General features: G+C 38.0%; 1 protein-coding gene across 3 annotated transcripts in view; it reads right to left on the bottom strand.

The window, feature by feature from the left end:
* LOC114647125 (golgin subfamily A member 7B) overlaps nt 1–23,102 on the bottom strand; it is a 157,774-nt gene that overhangs the window by 43,719 nt on the left and 90,953 nt on the right. For 2 of the 3 annotated variants that reach the window (XM_028795658.2, XM_051922951.1), the window contains exon 5: nt 1,726–2,545. The exons of the other annotated variant lie outside the window; for it this stretch is intronic. In XM_028795658.2, coding sequence (XP_028651491.1) covers nt 2,462–2,545 — 84 coding nt within the window. In that variant the 3' untranslated portion in view covers nt 1,726–2,461. Of the gene's footprint in view, nt 1–1,725; nt 2,546–23,102 lie in introns of those variants that run through there. 3 annotated transcript variants of the gene reach the window in all.

Genomic DNA, 23,102 nt, shown 5'->3' with positions numbered 1-23,102 from the left:
TTTGTTCCGTGCATTGTTACAACGTTGCTTTTCTTGCTGATTTATTACATTACCGATTTTTCAAATGTTAATTTTCTCCCTGTGCTTAAAAATCATTAAAAAACTGGCCTGATTATGCGGCGTATGGTACGCCGCGGGTTGGCTAGTTTGGAATGTTTCACAAAGTTGAACATGGCAAGATAACGTTCAATTCATTTACTTTACTAATTTATTTGAGTTCACCTGATTGGGATGCCAAATCTTTCCATGACTTTCACATTTTATCTTACTATACAGTACATATTCAGCCAAAAATAAGGTGTATTCTTAGACTGTACATACCTACTGAATGAGTATGGTTTGATGGACTTTTAGCCTCTATATACTCTGTGTGTGTATGTATGTGTATATACACACACTGGTTGGGCAAAAATAGGTATGCAAGATGGGCAATTTCACCACTTATGAGACTGCACCTAAATGCACTGTGCCATTGTAACATACTTTTTATTTAATAAAACTATTGTAATATTCATAACCTGTATGTGTTTTTCCTATATATATATATACTGTATATATATATATATATATATGGTTCTGAAAGCTAATTCCATTCTCTAACCTTCCTTTTATCATCTCAGTATGGTGCTTTCCTCTCCATGCTGATCCACACAGTACTTCAGGACTATGTCTCCATACAGTATATACATGGAGAGGTGAGGATAACAGAAAGTTAGAAAGGAAGTCAAGTCCCAGAGAAGGCAGCAGACAGCCAACATTTAGAACAAAGCCAGTAGAAACAATACAAGCATTTATCCTCAGTTGCCTTCCTCACATGTAAAATTTGAACTTTTATGCAAAATTTGAACAATGACTTAAAGCGCATAAATTGTTTCTATTAAAGAGTTATTATTGAACATAATATGTTCCTAAATTGAAATAATGAATGCATAAATTATAGAAGGACATTAAAATAACAGAAACACAGTGCTAAAGTAAAGTAAATGAAAAACAGAGAAGAAAAGCCAGAAACCTCTATGTTTCCATGGGTACCCTTTTGCCAGTTTCCTCAGGATGGAATAAATCAGAGTTTATAAGGACAGGCTGGATTTAAAAAGAAATGCCTGCATTTTGTATCTCAAATTATTATTTTACTTTGGCTACAGAACATCATGCTTGCTTCTTATCCATAATCTCATTCATTAGGAATTGTCAAGTTAGCCCAGAGCCACTGTGAATCTTTTATAATAGTTAGTTAAAATAGTTTCAGGTGTATTGTTAGAATCATAACAAAAAAAATACAGATCCACCTTTTTGGTAGCATTTTTCAAATTCAATAGATGAGTATCAAGATCCAAAAAAATAAATGCAGAATGGCACAAAATCCTAATTGTAATTGGCAACCCTGCTAACAAAGTTTCAGAAAGGTAAAGCTTAGAAAACATTTTAGATAGATGGCACAAACACTGAGTCACATCAGTAGCGGGTTAGAATTATCTTGGGGTTGTGTTTCTATTACAGAAATAATATAGAATATCAAATATTTATAAACCTGGTGGGGTGCCAGAGCCTATCTATACTGGACAGTGCACCAGGCCCCTTTTTGCTCATGCCACTCAGAAATTAAAGAGTGAGGCATCTGGAAATAAAAAAACAGATAAAGAAATAAGTACATGTTCTAATGTGGGAGGAAATATGTTTAAAAATGTGATTGCATAGTCCAATCAATGAAACTGTATTTCAAAAATACATGAGGGGAAATAAGAAAGTAAAAGCAACAGTAGGCTCTCAGAAAATGTCTATACTGTGTGTGTGTATATATATATATATATATCATCTATGTTAATTTGAAATAATGCCTTTAATTTACTTAATTGCAAATTTTAAACATACCATCCTTTATCTCCTCAGTTATAATAAAATAAGATCAATCATTTCAGAAAACCAACAACATAAGCCATCCCTAGTAGTTCATCTTTACAAGTAATAGCAGGCTATGATTAGAATTTAATCCTGAATTACCAGACATTTAAACCTGTTGTAATTGAATCAAACCAGTAAATGTGATCCTGATTTAAGGCTTGGTGCAATAGGATTTAAGTATATACTTTGGTTTAGCAAGGATTAGAATTTAATCCGTATACAAGCGATCACTTCTTCTGTTCTGACCTGTTTAAAACGTGATGTTTTTAATGCCAAGTTGTTTTTGTACCATCCTGTGGTAAGCTCAATGGCAGTTTTAAGTGATGTCCAGGCTCTACATGCCCATGGAAACAGAGAATGGAGGAGGTTTTGGTTTGCTTAAGCATGAAGAGCAAGTGATCACCCTGGCTGTGACTATAGAAGCTGGTCGAGGAGGGTGGCATATGAATATTTGTGCCCTTTCTCCCCTTTAGAACCTGGTGCTCTCATGTTTCAATGTGCGGATTTTGGGGAGCCCTGTGGACCCCCGATACCCATATCCCTGGGGCTGTTCCTCCAGTCACCGGCCACTACTACTTGACGTGGAACTGCTGCTGGATGTTGAGCCACTGCTCCCTCGGTCTTCAAAGATGGCGATTTCAATCTGCAAGTAGAGCTGAGTCAAGGAGAAACAGAAAAAGTGATTAAAAACCACTGAGTCCTCTTTCTAGTATAATGTAACTGTTAAACCAAATGTTATTGTGCCAGCTCTGGCTACTCCTTGTATGGTGGGCAATTCCTTGGCAGCTCTGGAACACCTTAACAAATCAGACCAGACAGAATGTAACAGAGAACATGTGTTTCAAGTACACTCCTTAAAGCAGAATGTAAGCTGTTTTTATTTCTGTACCTCAGGGCATCTGTCATTAGCTCTCACAATACTATGTATTTTTGATTCCTGAATTTAGAAAAAAAATCATTTTTCACAACCCTTAAGGAAAAAATAGCAAACTTTGAATTACTTATCAAACAGGACAGTAGACTGGATGTTTGATGATAACACTGTATCCATCACCAGGAAGGAATCAATAAATTATGCTTTTAATTCAAAGGTAAAGTTTATTGTCATAAGTACACAATATAATTAAATTCTTACTTGCATGTTTCCTCACAACAGTAAAAATAATAAAATACTAACAATACAAACACACACACACACACATATATATATACAAAAGTGTATACAGAATGCAATATGCAAATATATACACTGCATATATAATATATACAGTGTGACAGGCGGCCGGGTCCCATGCCCAGCCGGGACGCCCCTTCTGTATATGTTCCGAGGGAGCAGCTATGGACATCTCACTACCTCCCCCGGGACGCTTGGTGGCAGCCTCCCTGGCTGACGATGGTGCCTCAGTTTCCCGCATGGTTTCCTGGGAGATGGAGTTCTCCACAACCCTGTGGGGAACTGGGGTGGCCGCCAGGGGGAGCTGCATGGAGCCAGGAACCCACCTGGACATCTCTGCAGCCCCACCCGGAAGTGCAATTAGCCGCAGGTGATCAAGCACCTGGAGCACTTCCAGGTGGGCTATAAAAAGGGCCAGCATCCACCACTCAGGAGCCAGAATCGGAAGGAAGAGGACGAGGTTGCCTGGGAGGAGGGGTGGTACCAAGGTGGAGAGAAGAAGTGTTGTTTGTGTTATATTAAGTGCTTGTGGAACTGTGTTGTGGCTGGAGGGATTACGGGGAAGACGTGCCCTCCAGTTGAAGAAAAATAAAGAACCTGTTTATTTTATACATGCCTCTGCGTAAGTCTGTGCCGGGTTGGGCACTATATAGCGCCTTTATTACAACACATATATATATATATGTAGTCATGCGTGGGTGCTGAGGGAGTGTGTTGGGGGCTCAGCACAAGATGACACAACGAGGGCGGGTTATGTAAAAGTGAATGCATTAACTGCTTTCCTCTTTTAAGTCGAGAGTGGAGGAGGAGTAATACGAAGAACCTGTGATGTCACCTTTGAAAGTCCCAACCCTTCCAGCATCAGTCTTATGTAAACACTGCATTGACTGAAAGTTAGGTCTGGTGCTCATTTTAGAGCCTGCGACTGTTGAAGCACAGTAGACATGACTGAATCACAGCCAACAAAATAATTTACTTTTGTTTCATATCTTTTTCATTATATTTTCATTATTTGCCTTGTCGCTAATAAACGGATATGTTGGGGAGTTTTGTCCTGTTTATCCTACAATATACAGTACATACTCTCATATATATAGCCGTTCCCATATATATATACAGCCGTTCCCAATTCTTTCAGAGGAAAAACAAAAATAAATACTTGATGGCATCAAAACAGAACAAAACAACAGCCTCCAGTTAATGTGGGGCTGAATAACCCTACAGTTTTCTTCAGGTTATAGAGGAGCTTCGTCTTTATAGACGCTGAGGCGTGAAGTGATGCCTACTTCTGGGCAGTTGTGCTTTTATGGCCCAGCGGCCAGAAGGGGTGGAGTCAGTTGCTCTCGCTGGGAGTGTGACACTATGATGCTTATGCGTGGCACAATATATATGTATAAGACAACACACGGTAGATGAATAGTTTTATTTTACTTACATTACTTTTTCTATATTCTGTTTTTTAAATTCACTATTAATCACAGTTGTCTCAAACAAGTGGCAAAGTGGACAGCCCACCCCCCAACTCCTTACACATGCATAAAAATAGAAATACATACATGTTTAAAATTTTAAAAAGCAACACACAAAACCCTTAGTTTACTTTATGAAATCTAAAATTCGTGGGAGAACAGACACATTATTATGTCTGTCCTGCTCAAACTATGTCATGGATTGCAAGCTAAAAGATATTGTGGAATGTGCCATAACAAAACTAATTTGGAAAACAAAAGTGGGAAAGTGGTGAGCAGAAGCAGATAAAGGGAGAAATTACTACAGTGGGTGTAATTCTCCTCATTGTATCTGTCTTGCTCAGTGAGGTATCTGTCTTGCTCAGTGAGACACTCTATTATTTTATTCTTAACTAGTAGAGTGTCTTTCCAAATTCCGCACCAATATTACCCAAGTATGATGATTGGCTGGGGATCTTTCCCATGTTGTTTTGTACCTTGCAGTCAGTGCTGCCAAGACAAGCTCTGGTCTCTTCCCACCCTAACCTGGGCTAGGTATATTTAAAAACCTATATAATATATTCATATGTTATTGTCATTGTTTGGCTGTGAGGAGCAGAAATGAAGGAAAGGACGAGGGGCTCCAGACACTTTGGAGCATGTTCTTCTCTCTTTTTGGGGTTGGATGGTAAGTGTCTCAAAATGGAGATGCCCCAGAAAGAGACTGGAAATTCCAGGAGTTCATGAAGCCCGGTGAGGTTACCTCAAAGAATATGAAGTCTGTCCCTTCTATTCATTTGATCAAAGTTTGCTAGAAGCTCCATGTACTAAACATCTAAGGTGTATTACCAGAGAAGCAAAGCAGGAACCCTATTGTGATAACTAGGGCACAAGCCAATAAGCAAGCCTGGTTTACAATTATGATTTGAAGGTCAGAACTGTATCCTAAAGAGACCATGTTTGTTAACAGGAAAAGCCAGAAAGCTATTTGCTGGTAATCACGATAAAGCTTGTTTTTGTGATTGTAGATTACAGGCCTCACATATTGCTGTGCTATAAACCCTTCTTTGGACACCCATACACTCAAATATATGAAATATCATCTTGTTCAACAAACTTTCGAATTTCAATAGAACTAACTGCAAAGCAAAATGAAAAAAAGTAATCTGAAAGTTGATGGGGTGTTTTTAAAGGGTTTCAATTTGCATTTGAGGGTCCATCTTCGAATGTAAGTTCCATTCCAAAAGGTTTGAGGTAAGAATACGATAAAAGTAAATGTGAGTTCCATCTGTAGGGTTCTGAGGTATTTTTAATCCATAAAGCCTGTATATAATTGTAGTTGGAAGATTACACGAAACTTGGCTGATTCTGCTAACTAATATGCTCCCAATTGGAAAAACAATGAGTTTATGTATATTTTTTGTTCTCTAACCGGTCTGCTTAAAAAAGTATTATTAGATTTTTTTTTTATTTCATACTTAAACCCAACCATGGATCACTTATTCTTAATACTAACCTTTCTTTCCAAGTCTACTCCAGTAATATAAGACATCTTAAAAAATCATGAATAGTTTGACGCATGTTGATTTTTTCATTGTTGCATGACAGTTCTGTTTTTCCTCTCCATGGAATCATAATTACTGATGAAATTACCTTTTCCATATTGACAATAACAACTCCACATCTATGCAATTATGCAATAAGGATACTATAATAATTTTGGATCATGTACTGTTTGTTATAAAATCAAGAATTGCAGACCCACGTTTCCACAAGGTTCTTAGTGTTTTAATCCGTTGCTCCTTGAAGACAATGATTTTGTTAAATATTTGTCTTCAGAGTAAGAATTCTTTATTATCTTTATTACCTAGGCATACCTGAGAGGAAATATAATATGCTACTCCACATGCAAGACAAATGCTAGAATTGACAAACATCATTTCAAAGATTAATGAGGATTATGCACCAATGCCAAACTGATATTTTCAGGAAATGACTGGCACTATAGACTGAATATAATTGCATGTCTTCAAAAATAACAAAATAACTGCAGCTTAAATTACACGATTCACTTTATGCATATTAAAAGAAAACAAGATTTTAGCACACCAGATCATAAGAAGAAAGGTTTCTGAACTTATTTAGAAAATGAACACTCCAGATGAATAATGAATTATTGAGCAAAATGAAGGTATTTACTGTAAAGAATTTCAGTAAAAACCCTGTGTAATATAATTAGGATCTAAGTACTCAAGCATCAAAAAACATTAACCTTTACGAGTATAAATATTCTAAAATGTCAAAACCAAGTCTCAGTTACACAATATTAACCACTTACTCTGAAATTAGCGACACTATCATAATTGTACAGGGTTTAAAATGCAGAAGTAAATAAACATAATTTAAAGAAAAACAATTGTTACTGTAACAGACCCATGTCTCTGTTAAACACCAACTCCAACACCAACTCTGACTTTTTCTTGTTTGTTTTTTATTCCTTTGGTTATGTTAATAATGTTGATCAATAAGTTTCTAAGCATTTTATTTTATGTTTTGTGTGTTCTGGGAGTGATCCCGAATTAGGCTGAGCAGCTTGCCCATCACCATCATGTGGTTGCCCTCAGCCCTAAAAAGGCTGAAGAAAACCCACTGTTCCTGGTAAATCATTGTGAATGAGGTTGTGGTAAAGAGAGGTTAGTTGGATTAATGATTATTCTTTTGCTTTTGTCATATTCTGGATTTTTCTGTTCCTTTCCTCTGTTTTTGACTTCCCTCCTTGGCTTTCATATTGGAACTATATTTGCTTTTGGAATGGCCTAATTTGAAGAGATTACCTTCTGTGTATTTTGCCTTGTGTTCCTCTGAGCTTATTATTGTGCCTTAGAGCATTTGTGTATGAAATATTTTTATTTATAAAGTCATTACATTGCCATATTTGTTTCCAGCTAGGGTTTAATGTTTATTTCCCCCTCTAGTGGCATTTTTGAGCTTTTTTTTTGGAACTTTTGTGCTTGGGGTCTCTCAAGTTGATAACACTCTAAACATTTAGAAAATAAAAAGTAAAGTAAACTTCATTTTGCATTCACCCCATTCCCTTGTTACCTAAATGTATAGTATTTTAATAGCTTCTTTAAACAGATTGAAGGTCCTTTCTCTTTCCCATTCTCAACTCCTCCACCTTTCACCCTCTTATTATTACTTGTAGTCATTTTTTTCATTTGTATTTCCTTATCCAATCTCAGAAATATATTTATTCTCCTTTCTTTTTGCAGGGTATTACATGGCTGCAATTGTTTCAATTCATCCTGTGGTGGCTTTTGTGAACAAACAACCAAATCAACAAGCTGAGTAAGAAGGCAAGCTCAGATGTGGGATACGCTCTCGACTCACTGGAGTTAAACTAGTGGTTCTCTAGACCACGACACACTACCATTAAGTACTTTCAGCCAACTAATTATTTAGCAGAAGTTTGCCAAGAAACGTTACTGGGGATCCTTCATACCTATGGCAACACACCTTAATAATGCCTCATTGACTATGACTGCCCTTTTATCTTCAGCCAAGTCAGACATTCTGGTGAGTATTTGATAGGGTTGCTATTGTTTATTATTCTATTTATTTATTTACTGAGATTACCCTTGAAATCTATCTATCTATCTATCTATCTATCTATCTATCTATCTATCTATCTATCTATCTCTATCTATCTATCTATTGTGGTAGAAATTAACATATTAATTAAAGAAAGAAACTTGTCCTCCACTAGGACAAGATTGATAAAACCTCATTAAATCAAAAATCAGGCAGTTGAAAACTTGTCCACTGTGTCTTTAATCATCTCTTCAGCAAATGCTTGAAGTGGGAGCATTCATCACAGTAGTCTGCTACAAAATGATCAGAATGGTGAAAATAATAAGGGCAGGGGTCTATTTTTACAAACAACTGAATTTACTTAACATTTACTCTGAATGATTCATTGCTTTACATTTTAAAATAAAACTCTATTTTGTTACACTCTTGTTCTCATATCTTTTGAATACAGCTCTTATTCTGTTATGTTATGAAAACTGTATTCATGCCAACTAGCAAGACTTACTAGGTGCATGAAAGAACATTACATCAGCCAGTTTCCTGAACCATCTACCTAGAATATTCTGCTTGTTGACTTGACCATTACAGTAGTCTCTTCTTGACATTTCTAAAACAAATGTGTGTATATTTCAATGTGCAGTGCAAACCAAAATACTTAACTGTTTGTTACCACCAAATTATTCTCTCACACTGTCTATCTATAATATGAATAATAAGTCCCTCACTGAAACTGGCAGGAGGCTTTGGATACTTTAAGTATGGGTACGGCACCAATCTCTAGTCTACCATAATATGCAGTTCTTTTGACATTTCTTCAGTTTGTACAGAGATCTCTGGGAGCAGTGAAGGTTATTTATTCTTGACACTGATCAAAATTCTCAAGTGCATACACCAAAATTGTACCCTCCAGTGACAGTTTGCTAAACTGAAAAGAAATTGCCAGTGCAGAAAGGACATTAACGCATGACAAGGGACCGGCAAGGTTCCTACATCAAAGAAGCAGCCCACAGTGGTAAATGTGTAATGAGTACCACATATACAACCAACCTTTGTGTTAGATTTGCATTCCTTAATGTTTAAACCAACATGATGTAAGTTTGTGTTGATTTATCCTGTATTGGGTGGAAAAGGATAACACACAGCATGAAAAGGACAGTTCACAAAAGCTTATTTCACTGCGGAAATGTAGAAGTGACAGACGAGAGACAGCCGGAGGAGAGGAAATGATTAACTGACCATTCAATGTTGAAGCTTCCTACTGTGCTTGAATTTGCCTGGATTCACAAGAGAGATATTCTCTGAAAAAAACACATTTTTTTACACTAATCTGGAGTGCCCAGCTTTTCTATAATAGGACAGAATAACTTTTATACTTTTGCATGTTGACATGGTGGTGCTGTGGTATCACTGCTGCTTTACAATAAAAAGAGTTCATACCTTGGGCTCCCTGTGTGAAGTTTGCATATTCTCTCCATGATTGTGTGGGTTTTCTCTGGATGCTCTGGTTTCCTCCCAAAGACATGCAGATTAGGTGAATTGGCATTGCTAAAATGGCCTTAGTGAGTGTGTGATTTCACCTATGATGGACTGGTGCCCTGTCCATGTGTTGCTTATGCCTTTTTGGTATGAGCTCCAGCCATCCTGCAACCCTAACCTGGATAAATGGGTTAGTAAAATGAATGAATAATGTTATTTGACATCCACACACTTTTTATTTGGTAATCTGTATGTGGTCTGTTGTGGTTGTGGTGTTGTAGAAAGTGCAATTTCTCTTTTTTGGGCACAGTGGAGGCTCTGAGGCTAGGAATCTGTGGCGGCAATCAGAAGGTTGCTAGAATGAATCCCGTAAATGCCAGAAGTGACTCTACTCCATTGGGTCCTTGAGCAAAGCCCTTACCCTGCAATTGCTTTGTCCAGGGTGTGACGTTAATCTGCATCCAGCCCTGCAAGCAGGTCCTCCAATTTACAGGGAAAACTTGGGGGTTGGTGGTAGGATTGGCATTTCAGCCACCATAAAAAAAATTCAGACTGTTCCAGTGTGGTGCTGAGGTGCCCCCACTGCACTTGAGTCCCAGTCCAGGGGGTCTGCCATGTGGTGGGTGCAGCAATGTGCTATCAGCACATGCTCCCAGCCTTTCTCTCTCTCTCTCTCCTCTTTGCATAATTATGTGGTATTGTTAATATACTCATTATTCTAAAACCCAATTATCGTATGCTGATCTGGTATTGCTAGTGAGGGTGTCACTAAGGATGAGTGTGAATCACAGTCCCCCAGGCAGTTTATTTTCCTTTAAATGAATGCTTCCTTTCAAACAAAATGGTGGGTTTTGAGCATATTGTTTAACCAGATTTCTGTAGAGTGGTACAATTTTAGAGCTCATCCAAGTACCAATGTGAATAATTGTCTTCCAAGATAATACATGCCAAAACCGTTTACATTATGCACCTAACTTGGATTGATGTTTGGACCTCAGAGATACAGGGACACCCAAGCCTACTAGAGTGAGAGAATTCTAGCGGAGTGACCCCAGAACAATTAGATGATGTTTAGAACTCCAGAAGGGATTCTTGACGTTTCCCTAGAAAAGATTTTTAAAAGCTACTTTCTAATAGAGGCCCCATGAGTTTGGAGTTTGACTTTGATTGGCAGAGAGATGAGAATGTGACCAGGATAGTTTTTGAGTTATTATGTTGCGGTTGGTGGGAAACTGGGCAAACTGTTCCATTGAACAGGGTCCTGAGTCTGTATTTCCAGGCACACTATTATCCTTCCATTGTGTGTTTTGGACTTTGGACTTTCACACTCTTTCACAGAGATGGCCTTATCGCTCTTCCCAACAAGACCCCATTCACCAGTAAACACTCTATATAGAACTCCTTTCCTGTGTCCTTCTTTGCTAATTTTCCAGATTGTAACGTGTATTCTAATTATAAAAAATGTCGGAGTGCTAAAGCTTGAAGATATGTCTTTGCTGGGGTTTCTAGTTGGCAGGCATTCTAATGGAGAAACATCAGCTATTACCTTCATCTTTCAATCTCCCTAGCAAATTCACACTTTGTAATAAATTTTCAACTGGATTATCCTATTACTTTATATGAAAGCAATCCCATGGCAGGAGCAAATTCTAATTACATTGGGTAATTACACATTTTACACCACAGTGGATGTCTCTCAGGCGAATATTCCTGTTCTTTTATACTGTAGAAGACAAACACTGAATGTTGCTAGGGAAATGTTGTCAGTATGTTATTTTAGTATCATTAATTATTATCATCACTATCATCTCTACTTTTCTTGAACTTTGCCAGCTTTTGAATCTTTTTTATAGGGAAGATAATATATAATTTCCTTGGCCCTTTAGAAAAATCTAGTCCTGATTCACATTTTAATGCATTAGACACTAAGACACTCTTCAGACATTCTCAGCAAAGAAAGAATTATCGCACTTGAAAGCGTCATTCAGTTGAACAGTCTATGAATGGACTAAAATGATGATGTCTGTCTGCTATTAGGACAGCTTCAACATCAGGCTCCCACGCAGAAGAGCCAGTAACAAGAATCATGTGTGTCAAGGCTTTGCACACTCATCGTGGGGATTATCCACCGTCATGCTCATCTGGAGGAACAAAGGCATTGTGACATCATGTGTAGGGAGCAGAGGCCGGTTAACCTAGTTTATAGGGTGCTGCCGAATATCTTTAGGCAGTTTCAGATGGGGAGGCAGCAAAGAGTTTAGTAACTTCCTGCCAGTGTGTTCAGATGAGAATAAAATTATTTACAGACTTGAGAGGGGGCCCAGTAAAAACATACACTTGACCATTGAGAAAATTCATTTATTTCTTTCTTTGGTTCCTCGTTTAAAAATAAGGAATACCACCAAGCTGGGATGTTTGTGCTCACAGATATAAAAATGTTTTATGAACAAAATGAAATAATGGAAAAAACTTCACACAATGATAAGGTTTCTGGGGCTTTAGAATAAGAAAAGTTTTTCAAAAGGCTAATGGGAATGCACACATATTGCCTAATTTGCACAATGAGAATAGTCCACCCACAGTTATTTGATGGTCCATTGGATGAACTAATTTATTTTACTTTGTTTTTTTATGTGAAATGAATGACAATTTCCTGATGCTTCTTTTAACCGTGCACAGGGATTAGAAAAGGCTATGAATCTTTGGGCAGTCCCATACTCTCAGATATCCTTGATACTGTAAGAGGATTAAGTCAGCAGATGAAAGAGTCAGACAGTGATGCAACTTTGAAACAGGCAGACATACCATCTCTACACCCCCACCATAAGACCTAAGGGAGGCTGGGAAATGAAGATCCATTTTAGTTTTTTTTTTTTTTCTTTCCAAGAATTTCTCTGCAATTGTTTTTGGAAAATGTTTTTGGAGCAAGGTCTTTATTGGACAATTCATTCTTTCATTTTCTAAATCTGCATTTTTCAATACAGTGTCAAATGAGCCATTGCCTATCACAGCAGGACATTATCCTTTGCAAGTAGTTATGGCCATACTCTGGCACTCAGGGCAATTTAGGGCAACTATTTATTCTAACCTGGCATCTGGCATCTCTTGAATCCGGGACATTGATAGTCATGAACCAAGATGGATGAGGCAAAGAGGACACATACCACTGCAAAGGTACTGTAGGTGCAAAGTGAGCAGTGTTGTATTATTATTAACACAGTTCAAAAAAACAAAGTGCAGTGCATAATTCTCAAATAAATAATTAAACCATAAAGCTTTGTTTAGTGGCGATTAAAAGAACATAATTAAGAAAACATTCCTATAGTAAAACGAGCTTAAAATCACTGAGAGGATCTATTCATTAAAACCAATTCAAGTTTCTGTGCTTCTCTGTACAATATGATATCTTTTCTGCTCATCCTGTCAGGTCTCCTCAGTAACTGAAGACAATCACTGACAAACACAGTTATCCTTCAAAATCTGGCTCATGTTCCAGCAACCATCCCATGGCCTTCAACGGAGAACCACACAAGCCCTGCTTCTTTTTCCTGCTGCCATCAACTCCTTGGAAGCTCAGAAGGAACGCCCCTGCCATGTGAGTTCTGTCTTCTTACTCCTCTCGGGGCAACTTCCTAGGCACTTGTCTCCATGCTATTGCACCAGCTAAGTCACAATCCTGTCTCTCTTTTACTTCATTTCATTCTTCCTTTTAATTTCAAGTTTCTCTCATTCTCTCTTGATCTCCCCTTCACTCTTTTCACAGGCTCCTTTTCTACTTTTTGGGCAAAGGTTGCTGCTCCTCACAATCCGTAGAATGAGAATGGGGAACAGCTGAGCTGATCTTGCTTACATGTATCAAGTAATCAGCTCCCCTCTCTCATTAAACACCCTATGGTTGTGTAGCTTCACCGCAGTGCACCATGCACACACACGCCTGAACGCTCTATTTTTTTTTAATAAAAACACGCACACTGCCATGGACCCATATATTTGCTTTACCACATTGAGATGTTGGAGGAAACAGTACTCATAGAAAATCCAAGTAAACTAAACAGAGAATGACCCAGCTGATATCTAACTGCCCACTTAAAATAACTGGTCATATGTGACCAGTGAGGAAGTGTTATGTTACAGCTAGGTTTCAGCCCCTGGCTTGTATAATTTCCTTTTTTATTGTTCTTTTTCTTATTTTTGAATGATTGTTTTTTTATATTTGTGTGTAATTTCTGCTAGGTTTGCTTATTATTTAGTATGTATGTACTATGTCTTAAAGTGATGTTTCATTCCTTGTGTTTTGTGAGTGGAATTCCAACAGAGGCAGGGCCATATTGATGTCACCACTGAAGGACTGCCCTCAGACTTTCTACGTGAGGCTGGGGAGTTGGACCTTCAGTAGATCACGGAGTGCTTTTGGACTTCTATTGTAAATAGTGTTGTTTATAAATTTTATGGTTTGTGGATATTTTGCTTCTGTTCTTGGATTTTGCTCATGAAAAACAGATTGGACATGTTATCTTTGAATTGCCTTTTAGGCAAGTTCATTCTGCCCTTATTTTCTCCTTTTTTCTATTTTTTTTTAATATAAAATAAATTTACAGTTTATAAGAGTTGCACTTGGACTTATCAAGCCAGAGGTTTGATAGTTCCCCCCTCTTGTAGGGCATTTTTGCACAATTTAAGACATTAGAGGTATTTTTTGAACTTTTAAAACCAAATACCCATTTCAAAATCTGTGAAGGCCAAAACCTGCCTGTAGCATTTTAGAATTGGCTGTCCAGGGGACAGGCTGCAGATCCTAGGTCCTGGCCTGCTTTAAGGGACTTTTACCAAGCCTCACACGCTTTTTGACATGTTTGTGACACCCATCCACAACAGGAAGGAGCACATTCAGGAACAGGACCTTTCAGTAAGTCCAGCACAGTTCTTTAGGTGCTGTGGAAGATTTTGGACAGAGGTATCGATGAATATAGTCTGGTCAAGAAAAAGTAGTACAGAAGATCCAGTGCTGGCAGTATGAAGGAGATCATTCACAATGAATGCAAGAGCTTCATGAGTGCAAATATGTTTTGGTGGCAGCTTTAGCAAATGTGAGTATATAATCTATGCTGATGGGGAAGATTGTGTGTGTGTGTGTGTGTGATAAATGGAGTAAAATTAGGAGAGAAAGACTTAGAAGATGACATTGAAGGAGTAGGTGTTGCTTAATGTGTTTAATAACATGCACAGGATTTTAAAATCTGTTAAATACTGCCATTTACTTTTGAAAATAACTAAGAGAGCTACAGATGTAAAAATGCAGTGAAAGTTTGTAATTCTAGAAGTAGTATATCCTAAGCCAGAAATTACTGTTTGAACACTTAGCTACTGTATCTAAGCACAAAGAGTTTAATATCTTGAAATACAATGCACTGCCTACAATGTGAAAATTGAAAGAGAGAGGTAGAAAATTAGAAATGTATATAATACCAAGAAGGGGGAATTAATGAGTAATAATAGAAAAATAGATGGATCTGATGTTAGGAAAGCTCTGGTAATGCAATAATGGAATAATATACTATGAAAAAGCCAAGAATTAATCAGTAGGTGGTGGTAGTGGGACTCCCAGAGTCAACTACTGCTGAGACATACAACTCAATGGAGGTCACTGGAGGTCCACTCAGGTTGATCACTGGAATGACTGGCTACTTGGAGGAATATGAAATTTCAGTTTAGGTGTTGCAGCATGGATCCTTAAAAGTGGAATATTTTAGCAGACAACAAATGTCTAACGCTGCATTCCATTAAGAGTTCTTCATCCCAAAATCAAGGATGGTGGTAATAGTTTGTGCTTTCATGATTCTTTACTGTATCAAAACAATGATGGCTTGTCATTATTGAAGATTATTATCAAGGGTTTCTTCAGACAAATGTAGTATCATCTATGTACAGAGGCAGAAACGCGTTCAGATGATGCAGCAAGACAATGAACCATAACACAAAAGGAGGTTAATATCAGTTAAGTATGAAGAAAAATATATTGATCATTTTGGAATGACCTAATCAAAACCCAAACCCAAACCCCATTGAACCCAAAGAAAAAAGCAGGACCTGAAATGAGCAATTCATATGGTCCTTAGGATTGTGATGAAAGGCAGAACAGATCATTACTTCACAGGTTGGGGTAACCAATTATTCATTTGCAAAGGGACAACTAATTTTGTGGGCCACTGAGTGCTATAGAGATTTCTCTAATCAATAATAAAATAAATAAAACATTTGTGTTATTTTTTTAACTCAAGTCTCATTTTTTATACACTATTTTCATATCAGTGGAGGATTGACAACATTTACTATAAAAAAAAAAGCAAGTAGAGAAAAATTAAATGCGGGTAATTCTTTTAATGCTTGGTATTGTATATACATAGTTAATGAGGCGGAAAGAAATATTTGAGAATCGGTTCTAGAATGTTGAGACTGAAAAAAAGAGTTTAATCTAAATGGTGCCTTTTTGACATGAGTGAATGTCATCAAAAGTGAAATTATATTACTGAATCCAACAAAGCTAGCCATATCAGAGGACGCGTAAGAGTTGTGGAAAAAGCCATGTCTGTCTGCTATCTTTTCATCTTCAGTAGCTACCACCTCATCGAGAGTCATTAAAAAGATCATCATCACAACTATGACCTTCTCAATTCTCATTTAGTGTGCACAACAGCTGCACCTGCGGTGTCTTTGCACCCTTTAACCTACTCAACAACCATAAAATGGTGCTCTCCCACCTGGAACCTCAATCCTTTTAAATTAACTTATGTGTTTGTAATGTAAATACTTCTACCCTGTCAGTCTATGTTCTACTTTCAAATTATATGTTAGCTAAAATTAAGCATTTTAATATTTGAACTCCTAAGACTTTTTTTTTCCTCTATCAGAATTTAGACAATGTTAAGTGTTGATTAGTTGCAGGGAAATTTTTGAGTGAGACGCCACAAGAGGCAGAGGCACTGCAACAAAAAATCTAATTCTGCATATTTTCTCTCCTCAATGAAGCCACGCGCTATGTGCAGTACTTAAAAGGAGCCTGTGCACTTTTATCAGTGTTGCATATATAATTTGCAGGTTACTGGGAGAAAGGATTCCTAAGAGAGAGAGAGAAAGAGAAAAGAGTTGGAAATGGAACGTAGCAGGGAGATCCAAAGACCAACTTAGAGACATAGACTTCATTCCATTTAGTCTGTAAAAATGGGGAATTCAAGGTTTCCTCTAATCTTTGACTCTCCCAGGGACTGTGGTCCTACCACACCACATATTCTTGGTGTAGCTACCAAACGTTACTGACACGGCCATTATATTGATCAGCGAATGATGTGAGTCATTAAAACTACATCACCTTTTCCAAAAATAGGAAGAAAATAAGTCTTAGTTGTTTCATGTTTTCTATTTTTTACTCAAATGGAATTCCAGTCATGTCACTTGTTACTGTATTTGCTCATCACCACTGGGCGGTGGTTTTTAAATGGTTTTTCAAAGTCATGCTGGGAACCCTGTGTCTGCAGTGTTTTGTTCCACCCAAATTCACCTCTAATTGATCTTATTGTTTAATTAGCTGGTTTGCATTTAGAGAAGAGTGTTACTCAGAGATTTACACACATAGCAAATTTAGAAATATTTGTATTTTTGCCATACTTTTAAGTCCTTAACTGTCATTTTTCTATTTTTTTCTGTGGAGTTTACTGTCTTAGTGATGACAAGTAACAATGAACAAAGTGAACACCTGGGACAAACGACACAGAATGATGAAAAGCTTGACAGCAGTAATTTCAAAACTGGGTTTGCTAAACTGTACTACCGTATAGCACACATTTATGTGTATTAGATGGAAATAAGGTAATGTTTTTTATCTTGGTTTTTAAGAGTTTTATCATTTGAATTTATTATCTCATTTATTATTTCTTGGTGCTCAGTTTTTTTTAAGTTATTGTTTCCTTATGAGCTTACTACTCTGTCCGACACAGAACTAGCTGTAGTCTTTTCATCATTCTTTGATGTTCACACTCTTGTCTACTTCACTTGTCATTAATAGTCATTATTAGGAAGCAATTAAGTCAACAAATGCCACATAAAACAGTTATATTATAGGAAAACGAAAAAAGAAAGTCAATAGCTAAACATAATGGCAAAAATACAAATATTTCTAAATTTCCTATGAATGTACCGTAAACCTCATACTACTGCTTTTTTCTAAATACGGGAACAAAACAGATGAGCTAAACAAAAAAATTAGATCAATGTAAGCCATGTTTTTTATTTGGCTGAATAAGTAAAAAAGCTGAATTTTTTTAGCTGAATATCTGATGCTGTGAAATATTCATTCCCATGCTGGCTATGGATGATGTTTTCAAAATGTGCCTCCTGTTCTCTAGGGAATGATCAGTATGTCACAGTGCCTTGCATTAAACACTGCCTTTAGAGAGTTATACTGGTTTCTTTATGAGGAATGTCTCTAGTAGTGCTATACTATGAGAAACTGTAACACTTTTACAAAAACAAAAGCAAATTAAGAAAAGAAAGGAGAAAGAAAAGGGGAGCTAATTGAATCAGGACACAAAGCGGGACTGTTTAAACAAATTGAGCTCAATAAACAATGTGGATCTGTGTGACTTGCCAGTGAAGAAATGGACAAATCATCTGACAGACTACCTTAGCTTGCATACTTTGAAATTGCTTTTAATAAATTAAAAAAAAAGCTGTTTTTTGGACTCGGGACATACAGTAGGTTATGTATTAGTTTAAAAGTTATAAATCATTGGAAGTTCACAATTTAGTAATGGCAGTATGAAAGATCTTCAGATCTACAAGCCAGCAAACTGTTGGAGCATGGTCATTACAACAACTTGTGCCAGTAGACAGAAGACTAAGCAACAGGTATCACTTCTAGAACGGAACTTCAGTATCTAACACTTGTGCCAGAAGGAGTAATGTTTTTCCCTATGAAGTTACAGATAACACAGCAAATGGCCTAACTGCCCACTACATATAAGAAACACAGCAATTATAAAGAGCGTACTCCAACACAAGAAGAATCCTCCACTTGAACCCAGAGCAACGAATAGCAGCAATTCCACACAACGTCAGACATCATCTTTAACGACTTGTTATCATAAAAGTATTTATCTGTACAAAGATAAATTACAACTCTAAACAGCAAGTAAACAAGCCAGCCTCTTGATATGTTATATGTTTGTCTGTCTAGTCTGCTTCCTGTCTTATATATCAATAGATAGATAGATAGATAGATAGATAGATAGATAGATAGATAGATAGATAGATAGATAGATAGATAGATAGATAGATAGATAGATAGATAGATAGATAGATAGATAGATAGATAGATAGATACTTTATTAATCCCAATGGGAAATTCACATTCTTCAGCAGCAGCATACTGATACAATAAATAATATTAAATTAAAGAATGATAATAATGCAGGTGAAAAACAGACAATAACTATGTATAATGTTAAATGTTAACGTTTACCCCCCCGGGTGGAATTAAAGAGTCGCATAGTTTGGGGGAGGAACGATCTCCTCAATCTGTCAGTGGAGCAGGACAGTGACAGCAGTCTGTCGCTGATGCTGCTCTTCTGTCTGGAGATGATACTATTAAGTGGATGCAGTGGATTCTCCATAATTGATAGGAGCCTGCTGAGCGCCCTTCGCTCTGCCACAGATGTTAAACTGTCCAGCTCCATGCCAACAATAGAGCCTGCCTTCCTCACCAGTTTGTCCAGGCGTGAGGCGTCTTTCCTCTTAATGCTGCCTCCCCAGCACACCACCGCGTAGAAGAGGGCGCTCGCCACAACTGTCTGATAGAACATGTGCAGCATCTTATTGCAGATGTTGAAGGACGCCAGCCTTCTAAGGTAGTATAACCGGCTCTGTCCTTTCTTGCACAGCGCATCAGTATTGGCAGTCCAGTCTAATTTATTATCCAGCTGCACTCCCAGATATTTATAGGTCTTCACCATCTGCACACAGTCACCTTTGATGATCACAGGGTCTATGAGGGGTCTGGGCCTCCTAAAATCCACCACCAGCTCCTTGGTTTTGCTGATGTTCAGGTGTAGGTGGTTTGAGTCGCACCATTTAACAAAGTCATTGATTAGGTCCCTATACTCCTCCTCCAGCCCATTCCTGATGCAGCCCATGATAGCAGTGTCATCAGCGAACTTTTGCACATGGCAGGACTCCGAGTTGTATTGGAAGTCCGATGTATATAGGCTGAACAGGACCGGAGAAAGTACAGTCCCCTGTGGCGCTCCTGTGTTGCTGACCACAATGTCAGACGTGCAGTTCCCAAGACGCACATACTGAGGTCTGTCTTTAAGATAGTCCACAATCCATGCCACTAGGTATGAATCTAATCCCATCTCTGTCAGCTTGTCCCTAAGGAGCAGAGGTTGGATTGTGTTGAAGGCGCTAGAGAAGTCTAGAAACATAATTCTTACAGCACCACTGCCTCTGTCCAAGTGAGAGAGGGATCGGTGTAGCATATAGATGATGGCATCCTCCGCTCCCACCTTCTCCTGATATGCAAACTGCAGAGGGTCAAGGGCGTGTTGAACCTGTGGCCTAAGGTGGTGAAGCAGCAGCCTCTCCATGGTCTTCATCACATATGATGTCAGAGCAACAGGCCGAAAGTCATTCAGCTCACTAGGACGTGATACCTTTGGGACTGGGGTGATACAAGATGTTTTCCAAAGCCTCGGGACTCTCCCCTGTTCCAGGCTCAGGTTGAAGATGTGCTGTAGAGGACCCCCCAGCTCCGATGCACAGACCTTCAGCAGTCGTGGCGATACTCCATCTGGACCCGCTGCTTTGCTGGCACAAAGTTGTCATACATACATGCATACATGCAGTTGTCATATTTCTATAATTCTTGTGCTTATCAATAAATTATATTATCTGTTTTTTAAAATGAGTGTGCTTCATTTACCATGATATAAGTCTAAAGGCTAGAGATTCACCTCCTACCAGTGGCGGACCGTGCATTTCACACCTAGGCCTTCAGTAGTGCTCCGTCTGAATCAACCCGCCCCTCAAAAACTAATTTATGGTTATAAAAACCATCTTAATATGAAGAAATACAGTATAAAGAGCCATTGCATCGCAGATAGATAACTCCTGTAGCCACAATAAATGCCTTTATTGAATAGACAAACCAGGGGTGAACAAGTTCCTTTCTACTGCAGCTACAGCCCGCGACACACATAAAAAACATCAATAATAACTCATAAACTTGCAATATTATTTAGGCAACATTTTACTCACCAAAAATTCGGATTATTTGTAAACAAAATCCATTCTCCTCTCTTTCCTCAAAAACAGTTCAATTACTCTGTCGTACAGATTATCCGTGCGCTTCAGTTCCATCATTAAGTCCCTTTCTATCGCCAGCGAAGCTAATGCTGAAAGTCGAACCTGCCCTGTCGTATTTCTGGCATAAGTTTTAATTCGCTTTAGGGCTGAAAATGTCCGCTCGACAGAAGCAGTGGACACGGGAATGGTCACCGCCAAACATACCAATGTGTACAGCTGCCCCATGATGCTCTCATTCAGATTTTTCTATTACACCATCCGCACCATCCTATCCAATCAACAGGTCTGAATACGGTAACGTTGCTGTACGCCTGCTAGAGTACCCTAATGAAACCAACTCAAAATCTGATTGGTTGAAGCAACAGTTTAATCAACATTTATTTTGTGTTAGAGGGCCTGCAGAACGGATTGTGAAGGCCTCTGGGCAGACTTCTTTGACTTTGACCCTGCCTGGCAACAAATGATGGCTGAAATGTGATTGGTTAAATGCTTTCATACGAAAATACATGTCTGGAAGCAGGCGCAGCACAACCATCGGAAAAGCTATGAAAGGAAGCGGACAGACTATTTGGAATTATTTAATAAGTATTCATGGACAAAATATAATTAACATCAGTTTGTGATTCAGATATTTTTTTAGGCCAGCAGAGAAGGCCTTGCAGGACCTAACGGCCCGCCACTGCCTCCTACAATAGAGAAAATTAAGGTAAAGTAGGAGCCTTAATGAAATTATTTAACCAGTTACCGGTATCGCCGAATGGAAGGACCAATGATTGATTAACAGAGTTAAATCTCTACTCCTTCCTACATTATTATGACAGTCCCTGGATTCACTTTCCTTTCCTACATCTAACAAGTGTAAAGACAGTATATGCAGAAGAATATAATTCAAAAGTTAAACTGATTTAACTGATCTCTTCTGCAATGGTAAAAACATAAATAAATAAAAAAGGTATTCTGCATTTGATAATTGGCCTATCAAATTTGACTTCTGAATAAGCCAAGAAATGTAATTTCTGTACATCACTAGAGTTGCAAGAAATCACTTGATTGTGAAACCAGTTCGAATAAAAATTTGCAGCCACTAGTTAAGTCAGGGCTTAAGTCATTGCCATAGAGGCATTGCATATCTTCAGTAATCTCATATAATGACAAAAATAGTGGGCTTTGATTTCCTGAATGGTGCCAACAGACAAACAAATATCAGAATTCAAAGTGATGATATCTCTGAGGGATTAAACAGACTAACTAAAGATAGTAAATACTAAATGAGTGGCTTTATGTGGCTAATACCAGTAAACTCTCTTTCACGATTCCCAAATACAATACTGGAGGGATACCTACAGTGCTAGCACCATAATATGTTTTGCAGTCACATTAACATTGGCTTTCTACATGCTGCTATCAAGGGAAGTCCAAAAAGCATCCTTGAAACCTCAACAAGATTCGGCAATAGGAGAGGCACATTTTTGAATGCAGAGTCCCAAAAAACTAGACAGTAAGGTTTAATGGTTAGACAGTAAAATGCTCCAGAACACAGGTAGACAACATTCTAAAAACAAAACGGTAGGAAGAAACAAAAATTCAGAGCATTAAGAATAATGTTAAAAATCCTAAATAAGCCGAATGTAAACAGAGGTGTAAGACAAGGGACAGCAACAAACACAACTCTAGATGTCAGTTCTCCCTGGATGGCCTTGTTTAAATATATAGTAAATAAGATGCTAAGCATGAATGACTGAGAAGTCAACCTGGCAGCTTGCAGTAAAAATTGGTGTATATAAAGAAAGTTGTTTAATACCCCCTTTTGTTTTATGAAACACAGTAAATTAGAATTTTCACTTTTATGAAGATCGAATCTGGGGCAGTTTTCAACTTTGAACGGCCTGTTGTAATATCGGATCGTCTTCACAGCTGTTTCAAGCACACATAGCAGCAGCCTGCAGCACAGAGCGGAGCCGCATCTTGGTGATGCCCAATCATAGCCTCAGTCAGTCCAACAGCAGACTGTGTGTTCACATGCAATGGTTCAGTCATCTTGGCATAAGTATTGTTCACATATCTTCTTGCATTATTTTGAGCATCCTGGCACCAAGAAAATGAACTAGTTTGAAAAAAGAAATACCCAAACCACATTTCTTTCAGTGTGAACCCTA

The sequence above is a fragment of the Erpetoichthys calabaricus genome, chromosome 2 (assembly GCF_900747795.2).
Source record: "Erpetoichthys calabaricus chromosome 2, fErpCal1.3, whole genome shotgun sequence".
In the NCBI taxonomy this organism is placed as follows: domain Eukaryota; kingdom Metazoa; phylum Chordata; class Cladistia; order Polypteriformes; family Polypteridae; genus Erpetoichthys; species Erpetoichthys calabaricus.
Note: the sequence above shows the minus strand (reverse complement) of the source record. Positions and strands in the feature narration are given on the sequence as shown.